The sequence below is a fragment of the Geotrypetes seraphini genome, chromosome 1 (assembly GCF_902459505.1).
Source record: "Geotrypetes seraphini chromosome 1, aGeoSer1.1, whole genome shotgun sequence".
Classification (NCBI taxonomy): Eukaryota; Metazoa; Chordata; class Amphibia; order Gymnophiona; family Dermophiidae; genus Geotrypetes; species Geotrypetes seraphini.
Genome location: NC_047084.1, coordinates 384456350 through 384483623, shown reverse-complemented (window position 1 = coordinate 384483623; position 27274 = coordinate 384456350). Strand labels below are relative to the sequence as shown.

The 27274-nt window shown below is 44.5% G+C and overlaps 1 protein-coding gene across 3 annotated transcripts in view; it reads right to left on the bottom strand.

Annotated features, from left to right (window-relative positions):
- Nucleotides 1–27274, bottom strand: part of TRMT10B (tRNA methyltransferase 10B) — a 120058-nt gene that overhangs the window by 63750 nt on the left and 29034 nt on the right. For all 3 annotated transcript variants that reach the window (XM_033916470.1, XM_033916462.1, XM_033916480.1), the window contains exons 3-4: nt 22245–22347; nt 11123–11247 (exon numbers count right to left, since the gene is read on the bottom strand). In XM_033916470.1, coding sequence (XP_033772361.1) covers nt 11123–11247; nt 22245–22347 — 228 coding nt within the window. The remainder of the gene's footprint in view (nt 1–11122; nt 11248–22244; nt 22348–27274) is intronic.

Here is a 27274-nt window from a genome sequence, read left to right as displayed (position 1 = left end):
TTTGGTAACAAACTACTGGTAAGATCATCATTTTAACAGTTTGTATTCTTCCCCACCAAGATAAATGCAAAGGATTCCATTGCTCACACATCTCTGTCACTTTTTGTAATAAATATTTTTCATTAATTTTTATTGTTTCATCCATTGTTTTTGTAATCCAAATTCCAAGATATTTAATAGCCTCCTCTTTCCAAACAAAAGAGAATGCATCAAATAAACCTTTTGTACAATGTACATTTAATGGAAGAACTTCTGATTTATTCCAATTTATCTTATATCCTGAAAACTTTCCAAATTCCTCAATCAGCTCAAGTAAATATGGAATGGTAGATTCTGGATTCCTCAAATACAATAGTAAATCATCTGCATAAGCAGATACCTTATATTCTCTATCTGAGTGAGGTATACCTTGTATTTCCTTTACTTGTTGGATAGCTAATATTAAGGGTTCTAAAACAATATCAAACAGTAAAGGAGACAAGGGACAACCTTGTCTAACTCCTCTCTTTAGATTAAATTTTTCTGAAAACGTATTATTAATATATAATCTAGCAGAAGGGGAGCTATACAATGTTTGTATCATTTGTATGAATCCAGGACCTATACCAAACCATTCCATTGCCTGATACATAAAGGTCCATTCTACTCTATCAAAAGCCTTTTCTGCATCCAAAGAAATAGCAAAAGTAGGCTCATTCATCTTCTTTGTTAAATATAACATATGGAATGCTAATCTGGTATTATGAGATGAATGTCTTTGAGCAACGAATCCTGTTTGATGCATACCTATAATATGGGGGAGAGCATTAGCCAATCTTAACGCTAGTATTTTTGCTAATAATTTTCCATCTACATTTATTAAAGATATTGGTCTGTAATTTGAAACCAAAGTGGGATCTTTATTTGGCTTTGGCAAAACAATAGTTAAAGATTCTGCTATAGTGCCATTAATATAACCTTTATTAAGTTGGTATTGATAAAGATTTAATAAATAGAGTAATAGAAAATTTTGAAATGTTTTATAGAACTCCACCGTATATCCATCACCACCTGGAGCGGATCCAACTCTAAGGGATTTCAAAGCTGTTCCTAATTCTTTTAGTGATATTGGCTCTTCCAAACTTCGTTTTACATGTTCAGGAACTTTTGGACCCTCTAACATTTTCAAAAATTCTAAACCATCTTTTTCTTTATCTAAATAAGTCTCGGAAGAATAAAGAGATTTATAAAATTTTAGGAATTGTTTTAAAATAGGTTCAATTTGTGTAAATGTGGCACCATTTTCATCTTTAATGGCAATTATTTTTGATTTCCTTTTTTTCGCTTTAAGATAATTTGCCAATATTCTTCCCGCCTTATTTGAGTTACCATAATACAATGCTTGTTGGGAAAATAAATCTTTCCTTATCAATTTTGATGAAATCTCATTATATTTGCTTTTGAGTTTTAACAATTCTTGTTGAATAGAATATTCCCATTTTTCTATGTTTTAATTCTAAAATTTTTATCTCTTTTTCTAAATTTAAAAATTGTATTTTAGTCTGTTTTTTAAGATAAGTCGAATAAGAAATTACTTGTCCTCTTATTGATGTTTTAAAAGCATCCCATAATATTTCTCTAGAGATATCATCTTTATCATTTATTTGAAAATAATCTTTCATTTTTGTTTGAAGATTTTCACAAAATATTGGATCAGCAAGCAATGTATTATCAAACTTCCAGATAGGTCTATTAGTATTTTGGTCTACGATCTTAATTTCAATCCATACTCCACCATGATCTGATAAAATGATTGGATCAATGGCAGCCTGTGTCAACTGATGTGCCAGATGTTTTGAGGTAAAAATATAATCTATTCTTGAAAAAGAATTATGAACATGAGAACAAAAAGAAAATTCCCGTCCATCAAAATGAAGTATTCGCCAAATATCTGTCAAATCACAAGATTGTACTAAATTATCTAATCCCATAGATTTCATAAATCTACTTGGGTTTTTATCCAATAAAGGATCCATAACAGCATTGAAATCCCCAGCCACTATTAGATTCGAAGTAGCCAGTGGTAAAATCAGTTGTTGAAGAGTCTTAAAAAATTCATTTTGATTCGAATTAGGGGCGTATATATTAAACAACGTCATGGTAGTATTTCCCATGCTCATTTCTACATTAATCCATCTTCCATGAATATCTGTTGCCTTTAATTTAAATGAAGCTGAGCATTTTTTATTCACTAGAATAGCAACACCCGCTTTCTTCCCTATTGCTGGTGAGAAAAAACAATGTTTGACCCAACCTCCTTCCAGTTTACTAGATTCAATATTTGAAAGGTGGGTCTCTTGTATAAAGTATATATCCGCATCTTGCCTCTTTAAAAATAATAATGCTTTTTTCCTTTTTATCATATGATTCAGACCATTAACATTCAAAGATAGTATTTTAAGATTCATTTGTAATTTTAAAGTACAATTTTCTCAAAATTAAATAGTAAATGATTTTTTAAAATAAATTTTCCCAATATACTAAATATTTTATAATGTCCCCACCCCCACCCCCACCCTCTCCCCTCCCTACATTATATATTTCCCTCCCTTTCCCTCCCAACCACCCCCAATTAAATACGAAAACTTGGATACGCAGATTGAGGTTAGGTATAAAGAACTCCCACAAGCTATCATCAAATTTAACTAAAATTACTACTAGAATTTCCTCATTATCAAACCTTCCTGTCTCTTTATCTGGAATCGGAATCGGAGGAATCTATATAAATTCAAGGTCTCTCTTAAAATTATAAAAGTATCTTATATAGTTTGGATGATTCAAACCATAATAAAAATTATATATAAAAATATATTAAAATACAAAGCAATGTATTACAATGTATTTAAACATATTAAAACAGTATATGAAAATTAAATAATATATAATTGAAATATATATAGTTGAAAAGATGTTTCTCACCATTTAGATTCATACGCTTTAACTCTCTATTCGGTGATATAATTTAAGATCCTGTCTATAATAGAGCTAGGTTTTTGTTTTTTTTTATTTAAATAGGTGACTTCAGGAGAAAAGAAATATTCTAATAAATAACAGTACTACAGCTCTGAGGCATCAGAGGAATGTACTCTTGGACCAACAAATGTAAATAATTATATGAGAAATAGGTATGAAGCATAAGAGAATCCCTAAATTAAAAACAAGGATCTTGCCAGGAGAGTCTGTAGTTTAGAATTAGATCGCCCTGCATATATTCTTTCCTAACGTAGTTGGAACGCAATCTTCACCGGAAGTACCTCCCCTAATAGGAAATCATACAATTTGACCAATCGTATTCTGTTTTTAAACACACCCTTACGTTTCTCAACGTGATTGAAGGACCATCTCCCTTCCCTTCTAAACTCCGCCTCCAACATTTCTAAACCAATCAACAATCTCTTTAGTCTCAGGTTTGTAAAAAATCATTCTTCGTCAACATCTCATTCGGATCTCTGTCGATTCCACGAACCCAAACGTAAGTTTATTATTCTTAAAAGTTCCAGAATTGAGTCATGAAGATCATTTAAGAGATATGTTCTTTCTTTTGCTTCTTATTAAGAATGTTCCAAGCTGTTCAAATTTTAGTTCCATCCTCGTGCAAATTTTTTTTTTTCCGTTGCAGTAAAAGTTTTGAATCTATAACCGATGTTTTCCAATATATTCTATATCAAAAGTCAATAGTCAAAAGTCAAAAGTCAGTAGTTATATTAGAATTTATATAAAGTTTATAATAATTGAGAGTACTCTTCGGATATATTTAAGATGTCATTGGCTGATCATATTGTTCGAGAAATTCCTGTAGTTTTTTGGGGTCCGAAAAATTTTGAGTTTTATTAGCAATAGTAACTTTCATTACCACTGGGTAAAGGAGCCCAAACCTAGCCCCTAGGGCTCTTAATTGGGGTCTCAAGTCCAGGAATTGTTTTCTTCTTGATGCCGTTTCCTTCGCAAAATCAGGGACAATGTGTATTTTTGCATCCTGACATCTAAGGTTTTTATTCTCTTTGGCTAGTTGACAGATTTCTATTGCTTGTTGATGTCTTAGGAGTTTAAATATTAAAGTCCTTGGACCCGATTGAGAGTTTTTCCTTTGAGATGGTATCCTGTGTGCCCTTTCGATTTCTAATGTAGTCTTTTTTTTTTTTTTTTGAAATAATGTTTATTAACAGATGCAACACAGAAAGTACAGAAATCCAACAGTACTAGGACACTAAGTCCAAATAGAGAAAATATAACTCAAACTGTAAATCGAGCAGGCAATCACAGAAAAGAAAGTCGAGCCGGACAAGCTCTGCACCCTCCAGTCGCCATCTGCGAAAAGTTTTTTATGAAGAGAGAAAAACAAAAACAACCCCCCCAATCATACCACATATGCACTAACACCAGACGTACCATACTATCCACAACAACCACACCACAGACACCCCTCCCACTCGCACCAGCACACACCTTTCAAGGCGAACTACACCAAAGCCCCAAACAAGAAGGAAGAGAGGAAATAGAAAAGAACGAGGAGGAAAAGAGAAAAAAGAAAAGAGAGGAGAGACAGAAGGAACAGTGGCCTTAAGAATGGATATCCAGCTGTGCCACCGATTCCCCAGGACAGAGCATCAAGGCCGCCTTCCAGAACCCCACATAGCATCGAAGATCAATCCCCCCCCCCTTGGAAGAACGATGAATCTCAAAGTGGGCTACCAGAGCAAGCCGATGTAGCCAATGAGTAAAGGAAGCCACCTGGTCAGACACCCAATACTGCAAAAGGAGTTTTTTCACCAAGAGGATGGCTATATAAAGGAATTTCCGCTGAGGAAACGAAAAACCAGCCTCCTCCAGTACTCTCTGATCTCCCAATAAGAGCATGCCATAGTCACGTGGAATGGGACGGTGCACAATTTGCTCCAAAAAAGGAAGTACCCTTGACCACAGATCAGTGGATGAGCACTCTAAAAAATGATGAACCAAGGTTCCAGCCGAGCGGTTGCACCTGGTACATACAGCCCCCTCCCAGAGGCCCATAAGAGCCCCGCGGTGCCTAGAAATATATGCCCTGTGCATTATCTTAAACTGCATTTCCTGAAGATCGGACGAGCCCCCCAACAGTCTGAGATGTCCAAACAGAGCAAGAAACTCGCTCCGATCTCCCAGAAACCCCAGCTCCCTCCTCCACACAGAGGCCACTCCATCAAGGGCCTCCTCAGACAGATTCGCCCGTAGCATACGTCCCCAAGTAGAGAGTTTATTCTGGGCTGCAGGAAGCAAGAAGAAGAGTGCATCCAGAGGACCACAGAGCCAAGCATCCCCCCATTTCCGAGCCAGCGTAGTATAGTAGTGGCGGATCTGAAGATACACCCAGAAATGATTCCCGGGCACATCCCAGCGCCGCTGAATCTGGGCAAAGGAAGGGAATGCATCCCCACTACCCCCATCCCACACATCCCTCAAGGTCCTACACCCCCGCTGCTCCCACACCCGAAGTCGAGAAGGTCCCATCCCCGGAACAAAAGCAAGGTTACCACACAGAGGCAAAAGTGCCGATGCAGCAGGCGTTTTCTGTTGATGGCGCCTCCACCACCGCCACGCCATCCTAAGTGGCCGGAGAAAATTCATGGTCGAGGAACCCCCGGGAACCGCGGAAGGCGCCACATGGAGAAGGGCCAGGAAAGAATGCGGCGCACACCAGGAGGATAGCCATTCCCCAGAAGCATATTTGTACTGTCCAGTCCAGCCCTCATGAATGAAGCGAAGCAAAGCTGCTACGTTATAATGTCTGACATCCGGAAGGTTCAGGCCCCCCTGAGATCTGTCCATCATCAATTTAGTATAGCTAATGCGTGCCCTTTTGCGTCTCCAAATAAAAGAAGAAATGGTAGACCGAAAAGCCCGTACATCCCGGGCGGCGAGCCACACGGGGATAGTCTGAATGGGATACAAGATCTTTGGCAGGAGAACCATTTTTGTGAGAGCTACTCTCCCCCACAATCCCAACGGCAACTCCCTCCAGCGATCACACTGAGCCGCGATTTGCTCGAGGGGGCGACGAATGTTTTGCTGGTACAGGAGGGATAAATCGGGTGTCAGATACACACCTAGGTAACGCAACGGCCCATCTACTGGCGGTATAGAAAGAGCGGAGTGCCAGGGCTCCTTGTGAGTAGAGTCCAAAGGCAACAGCTCAGACTTGGCACAATTAACCCTCAGCCCAGAAAAATTTCCAAAAGTGCGAACCACCCCAAGAGCTTTCTCCAGATCATCTATGGGATTATCGAGATAGAGGAGGATGTCATCCGCGAAAAGGTTAATCCTACTTTCCCTATCTCCAATCCGAATTCCCCGAATGGAAGGATCTGTGCGCAGCTTTACCGCCAAGGGTTCAAGGGCTAACACGAAGAGAAGGGGAGAAAGAGGACAGCCCTGCCGGGTACCCCTGCCCAACGGAAAAGGAGCAGTAAGACCCCCGTTCACCAGCAAGCGCGCCTGCAGACGAAGGTACAAACTACGAATCCATTCAGGAAAACGGCCAAACAGGCCATATTGCTGCATAACCCAGAATAAAAAATGCCATGAAATGCTGTCAAAGGCCTTTTCCATGTCTAACCCCACGATAGCCGATTTACTCCCCGTCCCTCTTCTCGAATGCAAGGCCATTAACGCCCGAAACAGATTCATGGAGGCGTACCGGCCCGGAACGAAGCCCACCTGGTCTTCATGAATCAACAGAGGGAGGACAGCGTTCAGGCGGCGGGCCAGTATCGCCGCCAACAGCTTTACGTCTTGATTAAGCAGCGAGATCGGGCGGTATGACCCCACTTGGGCAAGATCCTTCCCTGGTTTGGGTAACAAGACCACATGGGCCATATTGCGCGGTCCTAGACCCTTTCCTGCATGCAACTCATTAAACGCATCCCCCAAAGCTGAAGGAACCAAATCAGCCATGATCTTATAGTATTCGGGCCCAAACCCATCCGGGCCTGGCGCTTTCGTAAGTTTCAATGCTTTGATACCCAGCTGGATCTCCGCCGCCGTGACCGGAGCATTCAGAAGGTCAAGCTGGGCAGCAGGCACCTGGGGCAAAACCAGATCCCGGAAAAATTCCGTGCGGTCAGGTTCGGAAGATTCGCGGTGAGAATATAGAGTCTCATAGAATTGCACAAACTGAGACTGAATGTCATCCGCCCCGGTATAAAGGCGACCCGCACCATCTTTAATAGACAGGATGACCTGTTGTTTGCGAGGAGGACGCACTAAATTGGCCAGGAGCCGTCCGGCCTTTCCCCCCCATCTATGCAATCGATAGCGTTGGAAATAGATATCCCTATTGGCCCGCTGTGTCAGAAGGACCTCCAACTGTGATCGGACCTCCCCCAGCCGGCTTTTGTCCTCCACAGAAAGCGAAGCGACATGACGCCGTCTCAAAGCCTGCAGTTCTCCAGAAAGCCGTAAAAGATCAGCCTCCTGGCGCCGCCGTGCCCTAGATACATAAGCAATAATATATCCCCGGAGTACAACCTTAGATGCCTCCCAAAATGTCACCGGATCAACATCCTGGGAAGCGTTATGGTGACAATACTCCTGCCATTGTTCCCGGAGATATCTATGAAACTCCAGATCCTTATACAGATGGCTTGGAAACCGCCACCCCCTGCGCGGAGTATCATTCGTAAGCCTGACCGACAATATTAGCGGGGAGTGATCCGATAAGGGAACCTCCTCAATAGAGACATGGTCCACCTGCGGGAGCAGCGAGGGCGACGCCAGAAAGTAGTCCAGACGAGCATAAACATCATGAGGGTGCGAGTAAAAAGTGTAGGTATGCTCAGTAGGGTGCAAAGTCCGCCACAGATCCATCAAATGCAACTGGTCCATCAAAAAATTTACCCCCTTGGCTCCATGGTCCCCCGGACACACCCTCGCCGGTCTGCAGTCCATGGAGGGATCAGCCGTGATATTAAAGTCCCCTCCCACCAGAAGTTGATAATCTGAATACTGAGCTATCTGGGCCAAAAGCCCAGAAAAGAATCGGTGACTATACACATTAGGGGCATAGAGATTACAAAACATCCATTTCTTACCCCACAATTCCCCCAAAACTATCACATATCGCCCCTCCTTATCCTGCAGAGTTTTATGGATATGTATAGGTAATTGTTTGTGAAACAAAATCGCGACCCCCCGCTGTCTGGAGTTAAAAGAAGAGGAGCATACCTCCCCCACCCACTCCCGACGCAACTTGGCATGCTCAGCCCCCGATAGGTGAGTCTCCTGCAGGTAAGCAATATCTATGTGATTTTTCTTGAACCAATTCAGCAACTTTTTTCTCTTTACGGGAGAATGGATACCATCTACATTATATGTGGAAATGCGGAGGTTAACCATTATCAAAGAGAAACCTAAAGAACAAGACAGGAAATACTAAAAGTAGTATCAAGAGGAGAGGGCCCTCCCAGCTAAGACCCTTCCCTCGCTGCCGGCAGGGCATGAAAACAGCCGCCCCCACGTGCCTCCGGCCCCGTCCGGAAGCCGCGGGCCCCAAGATAGTATAGAAAGGTGTCAATCCTACACACACACCCCAACCCGCCCCGAACCACACTGCCATTCAGCCTTCCAAACATCCCACAAACCACTACCAAACGTCCCAACAAGCACACACCCCCTCCCCCCTCCCCCCTCCCCAATCCCAGAGAATATGCCCCCAGGACTCTCCCCAAATTCCCCACAGACCCAACAAAACCAGTACAGGAAAACAAACTCCCATAAGGGAAATCTAAGAATAGGGGTCAGTGAGCTGGGCAGCCCACGAACCAGTACCAGCTAGATGTGACAGCTTTTAGAGCAATATACCATGGTAACATAAAGCAAGAACATAATCACCAGCTCCTGACAGAAACAGTCTCCGGCCGGAGACAAGGCATCCAGGTCCCCAACAGGGTGGCCATACACACCAGCCGCACCTGCCACGGTGAAGGCAGGGGCCAGCCGCGTCCTCCCCTGCGGAGCCACCAAAAGTCCTCTCGCAATCTCCAGGAAGGTCCAGGTCAAAGATACACAGGACAGAACAGAACCAAACGTCATCAAATCAAAAGATCATTCAGTCCCAGAAGAGGACCACCGGGACCAACAGGGGATTCTCGTCTACTCCGAACGGGCCACCCCGTCAGATCTCAGCTGCCCGGGACTCCTCCGCCCTCTCCAGAAGGATCAGCGGCGTTGATGGTATCCAAGAAGCGCTGCGCCTCCCCCTTGGTCAGCAGAGTATGCACCTTGCCTTCTCTCCAGATCCGCAAGCTTGCAGGGTATACCAGAGCAAAGCGTACCCCCCTGCGATGCAGGGTGGTACAAATGGGCGCCATTTCCCTCCGCCGAGAGGACACACCCGCAGAATAGTCATTAAAGAGGAGCAACCGCTGTCCCTCATACTGCAGACCACCAGCCAGACGATACGCCTTCAAGATTTGTTCCTTCTCCTTCCAGTTTACATACCGGGCAATAGCCGCTCTAGGCTTCGAGTTAGCCCCTGAAGTGGTTCCCAGCCTGTGTGCTCTTTCACACACAAAAGACATGGCCGAGGTCTCCAAGCCAAGATGTTCTGGCAGCCATGTATGGAAAAACTGGTACAGCGCATCCGCGCCCTGCAACTCCGGAAGCCCCACAACCCTCAGGTTATTTCTTCTCTGGCGGTTCTCCGTGTCCTCAAGTTTTTCCGTGAGGGCAGCCACCTGTGATTGCAGGCTATCCACCCGCCTCTGTGTCTGGAGGGCCTCATCCTCCTGAGCAGAAACACGGTTCTCCACCTCTGTGAGCCGCTGAGCCTGGGTCTCAAATTTTTCATTGATGCCATCCACCGCCGATTGTAGCTTATTTAGGCGGTCCTCTAGAGCAGTGGTCACCAGGCGAGAGATCTCGATGGCCCAGTCGCCCAGCTCCAGCGGCGGCGAGGCGGGAGCCGACGCCATTTTGGGCTCCAGCATGCTGATTTTGCTCTTCGGGGTTTTTGCCGCTTTAATGGGCATACCGGGGCTTCTCCCGCACGGAAAAACACGTCGCCGAACCTCCCGGTCCTGACGCTCCGTGCCTGCCGGTCCAGCGAAACCCCCCGCAGCTGCCAGGTATCGATATTGATCAGGTTTTTAGATGGTCGGTTCGCGGAGCCCAGCAACGCACGTCCGTTCACTTCGTGCGCATCACGTGACCCCTCTCTAATGTAGTCTTGAATTTTAATGGCAACACTTTAGGCAGAAATTGTTCCAAAAAAGCTATAGGATCGTTTTTTTCCACCCCCTCCGGTATTCTGATAATTCTTAAATTGTTCCTTCTTTCACGGTTTCAGCTATCTTCAAGGTCTCTTTTAATTTCTGCCACCTCTTTCCATATTGTTTTACTGTGTCTCATATCCATATTTAGTTGCTCTGAATTGTCTTCTAAAATAGATATTCTATTTTCTGTCATATCCACTCTTTTAGTGAGGATTGCGGCATCTTCAATTGCCTTTTGTAATTTTTTATTACTGTCTAAAACAATTTCTTTAATTTGTCGCAATTCTTCCATAACGTCGGGTCTTCCTTCTGATGGCAACGGCACTTTAGAAGGCGTATTCGGCTCCGGTTTTGATCTTTTGTTGCTTCCTGTACCGGATCCACCAGCCCCCGAATCGCTTTTGTTTTGTTTACTAGAAGCCATATTCTGTTATAATTCGGTATTTTTTCCACTTAGAAGATTAATTATTATGTAGTATTTTCTATAAATAGAGCTTGTCTGCACGGAGCTAACTCCTCACCCAACCATCAGAGTTCGCGTCCAAGCCACGCCCCATTAACTATTTTTTCTGAGGCCTGCAAAGGGTTTGAGTTTGTCCTGTTTTTTTTATTTTAACCTAATTTTTAACTAAATGTAAATCGTATTGGATTTGGATTTTGCGATCAAATCAAATATTTCAAATAAACTTGATAAACTTGAAACTTCTAGGGATACCCTACCTCCCTCATCACAATATGCAGACGCCTGCAAGATCTCATCTGCCCCTGGAAGCAGGTGGTGGGAGCCCTAGGCACCTATAGCAGAGAAGAGTTATTCACCAAATAGCAAATGTTACCTTTTTAGTCATGTGGTCTGATACACTCAAATCTATGCAAAGCCTAGGCCCAGCATGTTTTGCCTCCAAAAGACGTTCTTTCCTTATTGCTTTCAAAACACGTTTGCTGTGTTGCTGCTCTGTGCCTGCAATACAAAAACCCTGGGTAAGAAAACTATATATACAAGTCAAGTTTCTTGACTTCCAGCTTTCTTTATGTTCATGGCAATTATCAGTCAGGACCAATGAGATTACTATCTTAGTAGTTCACTTGTATACCTTTTTGGCATATAAAATCCCAGTATAACTATAATAAGATCCTACTTTTTTATCCTTAGACAAATCCAGACTGTTAGATACCTTCTACATTTTAATGACCTTTGCTTTTGCTGCTTAACCAGATTATATAGCAGAACCAAAGAGTCATCCCTACATCAATTCCAGCTCCTTCAAACATTACAACCACAGTAAATTGCTTTTAAAGGCTTCACACTTTGACAATGTTACACCTTTACTGATCTCTTCTCATTGGCTTCCAGTTCGCTTTAGGGTTCAATTCAAGATCTTAATTTTGGTTCACAAAGTAATGCAATATGGTATTCCAGCTTACTTATTTAATCTATTGATCATTTATCGTTCATGGCACTCTCTTCAATCCAATAAATGAATCAACATTAGTTTCTTCTTCTCAAATTCATTTTAAAATAGTTCATCATTCCACATTTGCTTATGCCTCTACCTTCCTCTGGGATGCCTCACCTGCTACAGTCAAAGTGAGGTTCTCCAATTCCATTTTAAACTTGCCTTTAGGACTCATCTTTTTCCCAGGCTTTTGGGAGTAATTTTGGGATTCAGGGTGGGAGGTACCCCTCTGGAGAGCTGAAGCAGCTTTGAGGGCTCAGATCTTTTCTTATTCGTTCTACTTTATTAATTACATAAACTGCTATTTGAGCTTAATGATCTAAAGGCAGTATATCGAGTATTTAAATAAATTGAACTAAACTAATGGAGATGTCCTCCATTAAGTGATGCAATGCAGTGTTCTCCCTAGGGCCTTTTAGCTGGGCGGTCCGCCCAGCTAATTTAGACAAGCGCCCGGCTATCATCTGCTGCTGCCGCCGCTCCTGAACATTAAAAAAACCCCAAAAAAACCCGGCTTGGAGATTTCAGCACGAAGCAAACTTATGCTCCGGGGCTCTATTGGGGGAAATGCTGCCGGGTCCTGCCTTCGTGGAAACAGAAAGGAGGCAGGACCCGGCAGCAAGAACAGCAAATGCTTCACTAACCTGTCTCCCGCCTTAGCTCAAAGCGAACGCTTGCTTCAGGGCTCTCAACTTGTGCGTGCCGGCTTCCCTTCTCTTCTCTCCGAAACCGGAAGTTATGTCCGGGAGGGGGAGGAGGGAAGCCGGCACACACATGTTGAGAGCCCTGAAGCAAGCGTTCGTTACGGGCTAAGGCAGGAGACAGGTTAGTGAAGCATTTGCTCTTCTTGCTGCCGGGTCCTGCCTACTTTCTGTTTCCGCGAAGGCAGGACCCGGCAGCATTTCCCCCAATAGGTCGATCACGATCTTGGGCCGATCAGCCTTCCTCTCCCCGACGGCAGAATTGACGTCTGGGACAGGAATGCTGGTCGGCCGAAGTAGGGAGAGCTTGGGGCGGGGTCGGCTTTCGGGCCTGTTATTGGTGGCGGTTTGGGACCTGTTATTGGTGGCAGTTTGGGTCCTGGTCCCCTATGGCAGTGGCTTGGGGGAGGGCAGGGAGACAGAAAGAAAAAGGGCAGGCAGGGAGACAGAAGGAAAACAGAGAAACAGAAAAAAAAGAAAGGGAGACAGAGAGAAAGAAAGGGCAGGGAGAGAGGAAGGAAAAGTTGGGGGAGGGAATGAGGTCTGGAGGAGAGGAAGTATACAGGCTAAAAGAAGGGAAGAAAGATTGGATGCACAGTCAGAAGAAGAAAGTGCAACCAGAGACTCATGAAATCATCAGACAAGGTAGGAAAAATGATTTTAATTTAAATTTAGTGATCAAAATGTGTCTGAATTTATATCTGCTGTCTATATTTTACACTAAGGACCCCTTTTACTAAACCGCAATAGAGGTTTTTAGCGCAGGGAGCCTATTAGCATCGAGAGCAGCACTGGGCATTCAGCGCAGCTCCCTGCGCTAAAAACTGCTATTGTGATTTAGTAAAAAGGGAGGGGGTATATTTGTCTATTTTTGTATGGTTGTTACTGAAGTGACAGTGCATAGAGTCATCTGCTTTGACCTCTTTGAAAAACCCTGGAATAGGAATGATAATTAACATTTTCTATGCGTACAGTGTGCTTTGTGTTTTTTTTTTTTAAATTTTATTGTTGTTAGATCATTTTGACTTGGTCATTTTAAAAGTAGCTCGCAAGCCCAAAAAGTGTGGGCACCCCTGCTCTAGAACATCACTCCTTAGTTTTATCAAGTGGTGCAGTGAGGGGCCAGCACTTTACATCTTATCACCTTATTCTTTCTTTTTTTCTCCTCATGTACAGCACGGTTCTTTATTCTAAGCAGCTCTGGCACTAACAGTACTACGGGTGCCTTATGCTACTTTCACTACCACTTGCAGTCAGGTTCGGCATTTTATCATAGTTTTGGTTTTTTATTTAGTTTTTCACCAATATTTTCATTTATTTATTAAAGCAGCCTTTTTTAACAGCCCGATGCCCCTCCCCTATCAGTGTGCATTCAATCCACTGCCGACACTGTCTTTCAACAGATCAAATATCATAGCCCCACTGTCGTGTGTTCACATTTATTCTGTGTACGAGTTTATCTCATCAGTGCAGAGACCTTTTCGTTAAGTCCATTTTACTCTCCCTTTTTTACTTTCCCAAGTGCTGTGGTTTTACTCTTTGGTTTTAATAGAAGCTCATTTGAACAATAATTTAGATCTTTCCCAGGTTTCACTTTTCATCTACCCGGTCTTTTCTGGTTTCCTTTCTATAGTCTGCTTTTTGTCTGGAGTCTTTTGAGTTTAGAATTATATTTTATGACATATTTTTGTGGTTATAATTGTATGACATGTCTAAATCGGTCAAGTTATTCATTCTTTTTATTATTTTTTGTCCCCTCAAACAGTGGCAGACCGCCCCGGGTGCCAGCCTTACGGGGGTACACAGCCAGCTGGATCCAGAACCTTCCGAGCTGCTCTAAATGGCACCTGCACCTCAGCGCGGCTGCCGTACTTATTCCAAAGCAGAGTCGGCAGCCACACTGAAGTGCAGGAAGGTCCTGCGATGACTGCATTTGCCGCCTCTGCCTCCGGAAGACGTAAGTGGCGTCGGAAGGGGTGGATTGGCAGCTGCAGTCATTGCAGAACCTTGCCACAACTCCCTGCGTCTGCCGGCCCACCCCCCTCTAACATCACTTACATCTTCCAGAGGCAGAGGCAACAGAAGCAGTCATCATGGGACCTTGCTGGTTTGGAGGGAGAGAGGAACAAAGAAGGGTGGTAGAGGGAAAAAAAGGGGGTCAGGGTGATATGGAATGGTGGTGGAGGGAGAGAAAGGGGGTAGATGCTGATGGAATTGGTGTGCAGGGAAAGGAGAGAGAGACATAAGGGGGAAGGATACTGGATGGAATTGGGTTGGAGGGAAAGAAAGGGGGCAGATGCTGATGGAACTGGGGGGAAGAGAGAGGAGAGAATGAAATGCCAGACCATGGGCGTGTGAGAGAGGGAAGGGAAGAACAGGAGAGAGATGCCAGACCATTGGAGGAGGGAAGGGAAGAAGATGCCATATAGAAGGGGCAGAGAAAGGGTAGACAGTGAATGAAAGGAAGAGAGTGGCAAAACTATGAGGAAAGCAGAAACCATAGAAGACAATGTAGAAAAAAATTATATTTATTTTTTTGCTTTAGGGGAGATGCATCGCTGTTTCTGTGATGTTGCATTGTATACAGAGTCCAGCTTCTTGGTGGTTCAATTTAACCTTTGTCTACGTTTTTCTATTTTATCCCCCCTTTTACAAAACTGTAGAGGGTTTTTTTTAGCACCGGCCATGGTGGTAATTGCTCAGAATTCTATGAGAGTCTGAGCTGTTACCACAAGGCTAAAAACCACATTATAGTTTTGTAAAAGGGAGAGGGGTTAGTTTGTGATTACATATTCCATACTAGGTGAAGGTGTTTTCTGTGTTCTGGGTGTTTGAAAGACATGGTTTTCAGTTAGGATTGATCTGTACTAGTCTGGCTTGTTTAGTTTTACAATGGGTGTATTGATGTTGTACTGCTCACTGCAATATGTAAGATGCTGCCTTTTCCTAGGTACACTCTTGTGTGATGTGTGGATTGTTACTAAAAATCATGTTTTTCATACAGATGGGGGGGTGTCAAAAAAATGATGGGCCTCGGGTGTCACATATGCTAGGTACACCACTGCCTTCATAGTTTATATCTAATCCACAAGCCTGCTTTTAGGACCTACAGGGTATGTATCCCTCTGATTCATGACAATTTCACTTCTCATGTTATCTTATCCATTCTTTTTATTATACAACTGCTCAATAAGCATCAGTCTTTGACGTGATTGGACCTTGAAAACTAATGGCAACAGTGTTCGCCCCAGAAATTTTTTCCAGCCATGAAAACTATTTGCTGCATTTAGTGTGCCACAAAAAACATTTGCTCCGTTTATTGTGCCGGAGTTAAAAAAGTTTGAGAGACGCTGCTCTATACCATTTGAAAGAGGGCAAATATCTAATTATTCACTTCTAGAATTGGATACTTCTTAAATTTAATAAAAAAAATTATGGAACAAGTGTCAAACCTTAAGAAAGGCTGCCATATTGAGCATTGGAAAATAACTAATAATAATTAACTAATACAAATAGTACACATTTAGGGCTCCTTTTACTAAGCTGCGCTAGCGGTTTTACCACGAGCTTAGCTCGCGCAGAATTGCCGCACGTGCTAGACACTAATGCCAGCATTGAGCTGGTGTTAGTTCTAGCCGTGTAGCTTGGCAATTGTGCACGCGCTAAAAACGCTATTGCAGCTTAGTAAAAGGAGCCCTTAATTTTCCCCACCACCAAATTTCCCCGTCCCGCCCCACCCGGCTACTTTTTCATGCCACCCGGCTGGAAAAAATTTCTGGGGAGAACACTGCAATGGATAAGAGTTGCAGTTAATGGCATAAGCATAAGCCCTTCCCCTCCACAGCACTGCACCATGAATCATATTGGGCAGATTACAGGGATTCGTTGGTTCTTATCTCCTTTCAAATTCTCTGTTTTTAAGTTTCCATTGCTGGTCTTCCTCCCTGATATGCCACACAGGCTTGCATTCTCCTCAGCTCAACACATGAACGTTAAGTACCAAATATTTGAAGTCCCTTTATTCTGAAAATTCTCTATTACCCAAAAGAAAATCACAGGCTTCAGCCAGTGTTCCATCGTATTTGAAGAGATTATCCAGTGGTTCTTAACCTGCCCGGGGGGACCCCAGAGCTAGATGCACTAAACATGATCGGTTAAGACCGCGTGGGTCCACTCCCATATGATTTTTGGCCGCTTCTAAAAATTTTGCATGCAAATGATTCGCAAGGAGGTTCATCGTAATCCCCATCTCTCCAGTCCCATTGATCATTGTGAGAGTGACTTACACACATGTGCAGAGCCGGCAGGGGAAGCCCAAACAGCTGAGAGGCAGGGGAAGCATCCTGCCACTCAGCTGTTCAGGGCAGGAAGCCATTTGTTTTTTTAATGGGCACAGATTCTGTGTGTGTATTACACATGCATAATATCGGCCCCATTAAAAAAAAAACCAAAGCACCCCCTCCAATGACTGTTCTCCCTGACCCCCGAACCCCCCGCACACCAGCAAAAATCGGCAGGAGGGATGCCCACTCCTTCCAGCTATGCCGACCCTCCCTCTTCCCCCAGCACAAAAAAAATCATCCCTCATGCCAACGGAGGCCCCCAGGTGCCACTCCCTGAACCATCCCCACCCAAAGAAAAAAAGCAGGATGGATGCCCACTCTCTCCTGCCACCAGATGCTCCTCCAAACCTCCCCAGTAACTTTGTGTGAAGAGAGCAGGAGGGAGGCTCAGTCCCTCCAGCTCTGAGGCCTGCCGATACAAAATGGCAGGCCTCCTCAGTGCATCATGTGATGTACGGGGAGGGGTCTAAGGCCCTGATTGTCTCAGATGCCTAAAGCCCCTCACAAGGGATATAGAGAGAGAAGATTAAGGCCCTGATTGGGAGAGGCCTTAGGCATCTGAGCCAAACAGGGACTTAGGCCTCTCCCTGTGCAACTGTGTTAAAGGCAGCCTTAAGTTTTGAGAATTTGTCCCTATACCACCAAAAATTTAAAAAGATAGCCCTGGGGTTTATGGGAGTAGTGGGGGGGGGGGGACCTGATTTCAGATGTAAAGCCTTTGGGGTAGGAAGGAGGGCTAGCGGCCTGGTCTGGTGTTTACTACCTTTGGGAAAGGGAGGATCAAGACTGAAGGAGTAAGAGAAGTACTTTGTATTCATGCAGGTCCCGGCCAATATTCAGCCCAAGCCCACATAAGCTCCGGCAGCCTGTGCAATTTGCATTAGCCCTAGGTATTCAATACCAGTGCTTGGACATGTCTTGGCACAGAATATCCAAGGTTAATTCTGGATGGAGACGTACATAGATGGATCAGAAACTGGTTGGGAGGTAGGAAACAGAGGGTAGGAGTGAAGGGCCACTACTCGGACTGGATGAGGGTCACGAGTGGTGTTCCGCAGGGCTCGGTGCTCGGGCCGCTGCTATTTAATATATTCATAAATGATCTAGAAACAGGCACGAAGTGTGAGATAATAAAATTTGCGGACGATACAAAACTATTTAGTGGAGCTGGGACTAAAGAGGAATGCGAAGAATTGCAAAGAGACTTGAACAAACTGGGGGAATGGGCGGCGAGATGGCAGATGAAGTTCAACGTTGAGAAATGTAAAGTATTGCATGTGGGAAGCAGAAACCCAAGGTACAACTATACGATGGGAGGGATGTTATTGAATGAGAGTACCCAAGAAAGGGACTTGGGGTAATGGTGGACATGACAATGAAGCCGACGGCACAGTGCGCAGCGGCCGCTAAGAAAGCAAATAGAATGCTAGGTTTAATCAAGAAGGGTATTACAATCAGGACAAAAGAAGTTATCCTGCCATTGTATCGGGCGATGGTGCGCCCGCATCTGGAATACTGCGTCCAATATTGGTCGCCGTACCTTAAGAAGGATATGGCGTTACTCGAGAGGGTTCAGAGGAGAGCGACACGTCTGATAAAAGGGATGGAAAACCTTTCATACGCTGAGAGATTGGAGAAACTGGGTCTCTTTTCCCTGGAGAAGAGGAGACTTAGAGGGGATATGATAGAGACTTATAAGATCATGAAGGGCATAGAGAGAGTAGAGAGGGACAGATTCTTCAAACTTTCTAAAAATAAAAGAACAAGAGGGTACTCGGAAAAGTTGAAAGGGGACAGATTCAAAACGAATGCTAGGAAGTTCTTCTTTACCCAACGAGTGGTGGACAACTGGAATGCGCTTCCAGAGGGCGTAATAGGGCAGAGTACAGTACTGGGGTTTAAGAAAGGATTGGACAATTTCCTGCTGGAAAAGGGGATAGAAGGGTATAAATAGAGGATTACTGCACAGGTCCTAGACCTGTTGGGCCGCCGCGTGAGCGGACTTCTGGGCATGATGGACCTCAGGTCTGACCCAGGAGAGGCATTGCTTATGTTCTTATGTTCTTATGCTCACAGTGTTCAGCATTAAAAAAAAAAAAATGCTGACCGTTTGGGGCTAAATATCAACTGGAGTGTTTTTAAAATAAGCATATTGTGTCACCAAAGCTGCTACCCCCAATACAAGCCTATGCCTCTGTCCAGACTGAAAGCCTGCTCTACGGTGAGAGACTAGTTCCATGTGCAAGATGTAGACAGATTGAATTTCTCATGAAAATTTCTCATGAAAGAAGTGGAAAAAATTAGAGAAGTAGTAAGCAAGGTTGAAAAGTATCCATGTCAAAAAGTATATCTGTGAAATACTTCTCAAGATAAGATCTCCAGAGAAAAATAAGCTGTGCAGAAAGAGAACAACTTGATACAGATCACTAGACCCTGCACCTTCCCTCATACTGAATAACTGGTATGTGGCCCTAAAATGAGAGGAGGTGAGAATATCAAAAAACACCATGGGGCCATTCAACCTGCACTCAAGCACTCTGTGAACAAAACCTGGAGCGAGCCGGGTTCCCAACGGAACAGTCCTTGAACTCCTGGCCAAGCAACTGTCCTGCCAAGCGGGCTGCCCTTTGGCTACCGATTCTGCCCTCAGAGTCTGTGTTCTCTGCTGTCAGAGATGTCCCTAAATTGGGAGCCTCTGCAGCACTGAAAAGCCTCACGACCGGCTAAAAAACCCTGAAATTAAATTTAAAATAAACACAGGCAGAATAGACAGGCTCCTACTATCTCGTGTGTAGAGAGTAAAACTGAGGTATTACAGGACAGCCCACAGGGATGGGAGGCGGAGCAGAAAAACGTAAATGAGGCTCTCTACACAGGATCTCATGGCCACAGATACACAACCCAAGTGTTCCAGAATTATATGCATACTTGTTTAAAAGCCCGTTACATTAACGGGTGCTAGAAAGCAGCCCCCTTTCCCTCTCCCCCTCCAGTTCCTCCCTGACTGTCTCTCCGTGGCCCCCCTTCTGTCTCCCCCCAAGCAAAGCTGTCTGCCTCCCAGCACACCCCTCCCCCAAAGCAGCCCCCTTTCCCTCTCCTTCTGCAGTTCCTCCCTGACTGTCTCTCCGTGGCCCCTCTTCTGTCTCCCCCCCAGCAAAGCTGTCTGCTTCCCAGCACATCCCTCCCCCAAAGCAGCCCCCTTTCCCTCTCCCCCTGCAGTTCCTCCCTGACTGTCTCTCCGTGGCCCTCTTCTGTCTCCCCCCCCAAGCAAAGCTGTCTGCTTCCCAGCACACCTCTCCCCCAAAGCAGCCCCCTTTCCCTCTCCCTCTCCAGTTCGTTCCTGACTGTGTCTCCGTGGCCCCCCTTCTGTCTTCCCCCCCCCAAGTAAAGCTGTCTGCCTCGCAGCACACCTCTCCCCCAAAGCAGCCCCCTTTCCCTCCCATCCTGCGGTGTGGCCGCCTCCATTAGTCCCTTGCCGCCCCCTTCCCGCGGTCCCGACAAATGTCCTTACTCCAGCAGGGGCCGCAGCCCTCTAAAGACGCTGCTTCGCGGCCTTCTACTGGCCTGATATTCTCTGCCGTGTCGGGCAGAGCAAATCAGGGCAGTAGCAGGCCGTGAAGCAGCGTGTTTAGAGTGCTGCGGCCCCTGCTGGAGTAAGGACGTTTGTCGGGACCGCGGGGCGGGAAGAGAAGAGGAGCGGCAGCAAGGGACTAAGGGAGCTGAAGGTAGGGTCAGATGGGAGGCTGAACGGGGGTTCGGGTGTGCCGGGGAGAGGAGTGAAGACGACGCCAACGACCTTTAGTTCTGACCGAAGTTAGTTTTTAAGTTGTAAGCCGCGGTAGTGGCTTCTCTCACGATCCCTGCCTGCGTCGGAAGCCTTGTCCGACGCAGGTGCAGCTCGTGAGAGGAGCCGCCGCTGCGGCTTAGAACTTAAAACTAACTTTGGTCAGAACATTACCTTGGGTTCCGCAATCGGGTCCTGTTTGGTCTGCCACTGCCTGGAGGAGCTGAAGAGCAGGGAATCCCGTGTACAGACTGCCGGCCAGAGAGAGAGATTCGCGCGCATGCGCACTCCTACCTGCGGTGCCCTACATCTCATGGAAAACGGACGCACGCAGGTGGGAGTGCGCATGCGCGGCTTAGGGTTTTATTATATTAGATTGCACTAGAAATGTTGTTAACCACCTCATTAAATGTACAAACATTTTTCAATATCTTAAGAGAGAGCATATTGATGTTGCATTAATCCAAGAATCTCATTCTGTTAAATTCATTAATGCATAGAAAGGGCAGAGTTGTTTTTCGCTTGCCATTTGGAAAAAAAAAAAAGAGTAGTTACACTAGTTTGTCCTTCACTCACAGTTTCAAGTCTACTCACAGTCCTTGGATTCAGAGGGCAGGTAGATTATATGTGATGCTCTAATTTCTGGAATCAAATATGCTATTTGTAATGTATAGGCACCTACAGTAGACACACCTTCATTTTTTTCAAGATTTATTTCAAGCACCCTTTTGGGGAGCTTCCCTTATTGTGGAAGGATATTTTAATTTAATGCAAGATGTGATATTAGATAGAAGTGCATCCAGTCAGGGTGTGTCTTCCAAGGCAAGGCCATTGCTTAAGAATATGATGGCTGATTTTGCATTGGTGGATGTATGGAGACTTTTTTCATGATATAGGGATTATTCTTTTTGCTCTGCATCTCATGTTTCATACAGCAGAATAGATTATTTTCGTATTTCAAAAGCTTTGGTGTTTACTGTTAATGCTGGTTTTATTAGGCCAATCATTATTTCTGATCATGCTGCAGTTGGCTTTGATATAAACTTGTCTGTTCTGAATTGTAAAACTCCTTATTGGCGACTTAATGTTGATTTGTTGTCTCAAGCCAGAACCAGGTTAATGTATCTGTATGCTAGGTACCCTTTTAATTTTGTTTCCTTTTAATGTTCTACTATACTTACAGTCATTGTATATTCTTGTTGTTATGTAAACGTTTTGTTCTTTCTGTTATGCACTTTTTGTCTTGAATTGTTCTATAGTATTCTTAATATTAGTCTTCTACAGATTATATTTTATTTTTCTTGTGATTATTTATTATTAGGTGACTTCCAGTTTCTTGTCTTATATATATATTTATCATGAGTTATATATTGTATTTTAGCCTGCACACTAATTTGTTGCTTGGTAAAATTGGTTAAGCAAATCTTTTAACAAGTTAAACTAAACTAAGGGCTCCTTTTACTAAGGTGCGCTAGCGGTTTTAGCGTGCGCTAAGTGCGCTACAATGCCGCACGCACTAAATGCTAATGCCTCCATAGAGTTTGCGTTAGTATTTTTCGGATAGCGCATGCTAATCTTTAGCGCGCGCTAAAAACGCTAGCGCACCTTAGTAAAAGGAGCCCTAAAATGAGATTAGAAGGCAATAAAACTAAGAAAAATGAAAGATTCATTACCTTCAATATGTTTGATTTTTCTTCTTTCCTTTTCTTGCTTTCGTTTGCTTTTCTTTGCTGCAACAATTTTTTCCCAATTTCTCTGTTTCCTTAGAACATTCCTCTTTTAATGAAGAAAGAAAATAAAATAAAAATGTGCATAAACTTTAGGACCAGAATTAAAACAGTGTCAAAGACTTCTTCCCATATCAGCAGAGAATTGTGGTTGCTGTGTCAGTCCACTTGGATATGTAGAAATAAGGATCAAAAAACACATTATACTGTAGGTCAGTGTTTCTCAACACACTATATGTGTTCCCCTAGGGGTACATGAGTGGCTTGTGGGGGGTACACGGCACGAGTTTCCCGCCCCCTTTCTCCAAAGAGCCTTCACATCCACATGCTCAGGAAGGCCTTGACGGCTTCACCCACTTTAACATGTTTGCATCAGAGGGGCGGTACTAACAGGGCCTCACAAGGGGATAGATTCGAAAGCTCTGCATCAGTTAAGCTAGCACCAGTGTTGGCCTTGTATAGACTCTGGACTCCCTGACAGGGTGACAGAAGACGGAGGTCTCTTCATCGCTGGAGTTAGCTTGGTGTTGCCCAGACTGTAGGGCCACCCTAGCTGACCCAGAAGGTGGGTTGGCCCCACAGCCCGGATAACACCAAGCTAGCTCCAGCGATGAAGAGTCCTCCGTCTTCTACCACCCTCCTGCTGCCTGTGAGAGAGTCCAGAGTCTATACAAGGCCCAGCACTGGCACTAGTTTAACAGACGCAGAGCCTTAGAGTCTATCCATTTGTGAGGCCCTGTTGGTACTGCCCCTCTGACACAAACATGTCAAAGTATATGGAATCAATAGGACCTTCCTCAGCGCGTGAACTTGAAGGCTCTTCGTTGAAGTTAGCACTGTGCCAGGCCCTATATGGACTCCAGATTACAGGTAAGGCAGTGGTAGGGCAGCAAAAGGAGGAAGATTAGAAGAAGAGAAATGCTGAACTTGCTGGGGTGGGGAAGAAGAGGGAGCGATGTTGGACTGAGGGATGTGAGGAAATGGAGAGAGTTGGTAAGGCTGGTTGGTTGGCTGGCTGGATGGGTGTGGAGAAATGCTGGACATGAATGGAGGAGAAGGGGAAAAGGGATATGCTTCTTATGGGATGGAGAGGAAGGGAAGAAAGAGGAGGAAATACACATGGAAGAGAAAAGGAAGATATGCACATGGATGGAGAGGAAAAGAAGAGAGAGGAAGGAGATGCACATGGATAAAATGGAATAGAAGGAAATAGGGAGAGGAGATGCACAAGGCTGGAAAGGAAAAGGACGAGGGGAAAAGATGCATGTGGATGGAGGAAGGAAGGGGCATGAACTTGGGACACACAAGGGAGGGAGGGAATAGAAAGGGAGAATTGTTGGGCATACGTGAGAGGGAAAGAGATGGTGCACATGGGGAAAGGAAGAAAGAGGAAAATTGTTGGGCATAGAGATAGAAAAGAGTGAGGTAGAGATGCATCAGGAATACAAGGATGAGAGGGAGAAATGTTGGATATGATCATGGAGAGGGAATAGTGGAACAGATTGAAAGGGATGCAAGGGTGAGGAATGTTGGACATAGTGATGGAGGGAGAGATATGGCATGTGCTGGAGAGAGGTGATAGAAGGAGAAATGGGCATGGGGCTAGTGGGCAGTGGTGAAAGATGCTACACATGAGCCGGGGAATAAGAGAGGGAGAAATGTTGGATGTAGTAGCAGAAGGGATGGGATAAATGCAACCTGGATCTCTCTCTCTCTCTCATTCCCCACTCCCTTTGCAGCAAGGGAGGGAATAAGAGAAAGACAAATGAACATTGAGAGAGAGAGGGAGACATGTAGCCAATGGGGGTGGAGGAGAGAGGAAGAAAAGTTTGACTCATGGAGGGACCGAGAGAGATGTTGGTTGGGAAGGGAATGGGGTTTGGAGGAGAGAAAGCGTGCAGGAGGCAGAAAGACGAAATGTTGGATGCACAGTCAGAAGGAAGTACAACCAGAGACTAATAAAATCACCAGACAACAAAGGTAGGGAAAATTATTTTATTTTTCAACTTAGGGCCTGTTTTACAAAGCCACACAGTAACAACCCCGAAGCCCTTTAAATCTCTATGGGCTTCAGGGCTGTTGGTGTATGGTTTTGTAAAACAGGCCCTTAGTGATCAAATTGTGTCAGTTTTGAGAATCTATATCTGCTGTCTATATTTTGTACTATATTTGTTTATTTTTTGTAGCTGTTTCTGAGGTGACATTGCATATTTTAAAGTCATCTGCCTTGACCTCTTTGAAAAAAAAGGAATATAAATGATAATTAACATTTTTTCTGCGTACAGTGTGCTTTGTGTTTTTTTTAATGTTGTGTTACCATTATGTATTGTTAATAAGATTATATTGTGTGTATATGAAAAATAAATGGAAGAAATTGCATTACAATTAGTACTATTAATATGGGAGTGGGGTCAGGGGTGGAGTTTGGATGAGGGTACTCGGTTGATATTTGTTAGACTTAGGGGGTACTTGGCTTGAAGAAGTTGAGAAACACTGCTGTAGGTAATTCATTAAGAGAGGCATTCACAAAAGTGCACACACATTCAACTTTATATTCATATTCAGCCACACAGTTTTACAAGATTGTACAAAAAATAAGAGGAACCATGTATTAATATGATTCACAAAATTTACTAATTTGCTTAGGCCTTTTCACCGGTGGCTCAAGGCATGCTACATTCAAGTAACTAGGTACAGTGGAACCTTGGTTACAAGCATAATTCGTTCCAGAAGCATGCTCGTAAACCAAATTGCTCGTATATCAAAGCAAATTTCCCATAGAAAGTAAGGGAAAATTGCTTGATTGGTTCCACCTCCCCACCCACGAGGCCACCGGCGCTGCTCCACCCCCCCCCCCCCCCCGCTTGAACCGGCATCACACACACCCCCCTCACTCAAACCAGCATCGCGACCCCCCCCTCCCCCCGCGAGAACCGGCATCGCACCCCTGTGCTGGAAGCTGCATCCCCCGTCCGCCCAAACAAGCCCCTTACCCCATCTGGCACCAGCATGCAGCACCAACCCACAGGACGTGCCAGTGCCAGTGAAGGAAGATCCCGCCTCTTGCCTGGACTGGGCCTTGAGCATCTGCGCATGCTCAAGGCCTTCTGGCTCTCATTCTCTCAGAGAAAATCTCCATTGACGAGGCATTAGTTTTTTGGCTTGCCGCAAGGGTTTCACGCGTGATTAAATGTCCAACATGCTTACCCTGCTAGCGCACCTTGATAAAAGGAGCCCTTAGTTAATTTAATGACGCTGATTTCAGATCTGTAATTGAAATTCAGCTAGCACATCAAGATTCTAAGATACACATTACTGATTTTTTAGACAGTTTGCCATATCGGCACAATATTGCCGAGTATGAACTGTGTCCCACCAAACATGTTAAGGAGTTTACTCTGAAAACAAACACGAAGGCAATGAGACATGTTACAGCATATATTTATGCCTCTCTTAACTCACACAAAAGTAAAAGGAAGCCAGGATGGTGTGACGATCACAGAAAAAAGATATTTTGGTGTCCTGCTTTAAAAGATTCCATTGCTTCAACCTTGAACCCAACAATTCTGCTTTCTCCTTTGACAGTGACAATCTATATCCAGATCATTAGGGGTGAAGGGCCACTACTCGGACTGGATGAGGGTCACGAGTGGTGTTTCGCAGGGCTCAGTGCTCAGGCTGCTGCTATTTAATATATTCATAAATGATCTAGAAACAGGCACGAAGTGTGAGATAATAAAATTTGCGGACGATACAAAACTATTTAGTGGAGCTGGGACTAAAGAGGAATGCGAAGAATTGCAAAGGGACTTGAACAAACTGGGGGAATAGGCGGCGAGATGGCAGATGAAGTTCAACGTTGAGAAATGTAAAGTATTGCATGTGGGAAACAGAAACCCGAGGTACAACTATACGATGGGAGGGATATTATTGAATGAGAGTAACCAAGAAAGGGACTTGGGGGTAATGGTGGACATGACAATGAAGCCGATGGCACAATGCACAGCAGCCGCTAAGAAAGCAAATAGAATGCTAGGTATAATCAAGAAGGGTATTACAACAAGGACGAAAGAAGTTATCCTGCCATTGTATCGGGCGATGGTGCGCCCGCATCTGGAATACTGCGTCCAATATTGGTCTCCGGACCTTAGGAAGGATATGGCGTTACTCGAGAGGGTTCAGAGGAGAGCGACACGTTTGATAAAAGGGATGGAAAACCTCTCATACGCTGAGAGATTGGAGAAACTGGGTCTCTTTTCCCTAGAGAAGAGGAGACTTAGAGGGGATATGATAGAGACTTATAAGATCATGAAGGGCATAGAGAGAGTAGAGAGGGACAGATTCTTCAAACTTTTGAAAAATAAAAGAACAAGAGGACACTTGGAAAAGTTGAAAGGGGACAGATTCAAAACGAATGCTAGGAAGTTCTTCTTTACCCAACGAGTGGTGGACACCTGGAATGCACTTCCAGAGGGCGTAATAGGGCAGAGTACAGTACTGGGGTTTAAGAAAGGATTGGACAATTTCCTGCTGGAAAAGGGGATAGAGGGGTATAAATAGAGGATTACTGCACAGGTCCTGGACCTGTTGGGCCGCCGCGTGAGCGGACTGCTGGGCATGATGGACCTCAGGTCTGACCCAGCGGAAGCATTGCTTATGTTCTTATGTTATCTTCTTGAAGTAGAGGGCGAGGTTGTTTTTCATCCACTTCAGGTTCATATAACTCCTCCACAGCAGCAGAGGCACATTCTTCATCTGAACTTTCAGTACATTGTGCTGCAGATGTGAAAGGAGGAATTGGAACTGGATTTTCCGAGTCATGAGGAACGGGCGATCAGGATACACAATTTTTTATTTATTCCTCTTTGTGAATCCCGCAATTTTTGTCATGCAAAAATAACAGTTTGAGTGATGATTTGTTGGTTCATATCACACCATAGGTACAGCGAAAGGCATCTTCTTCCATTTCCAATTCA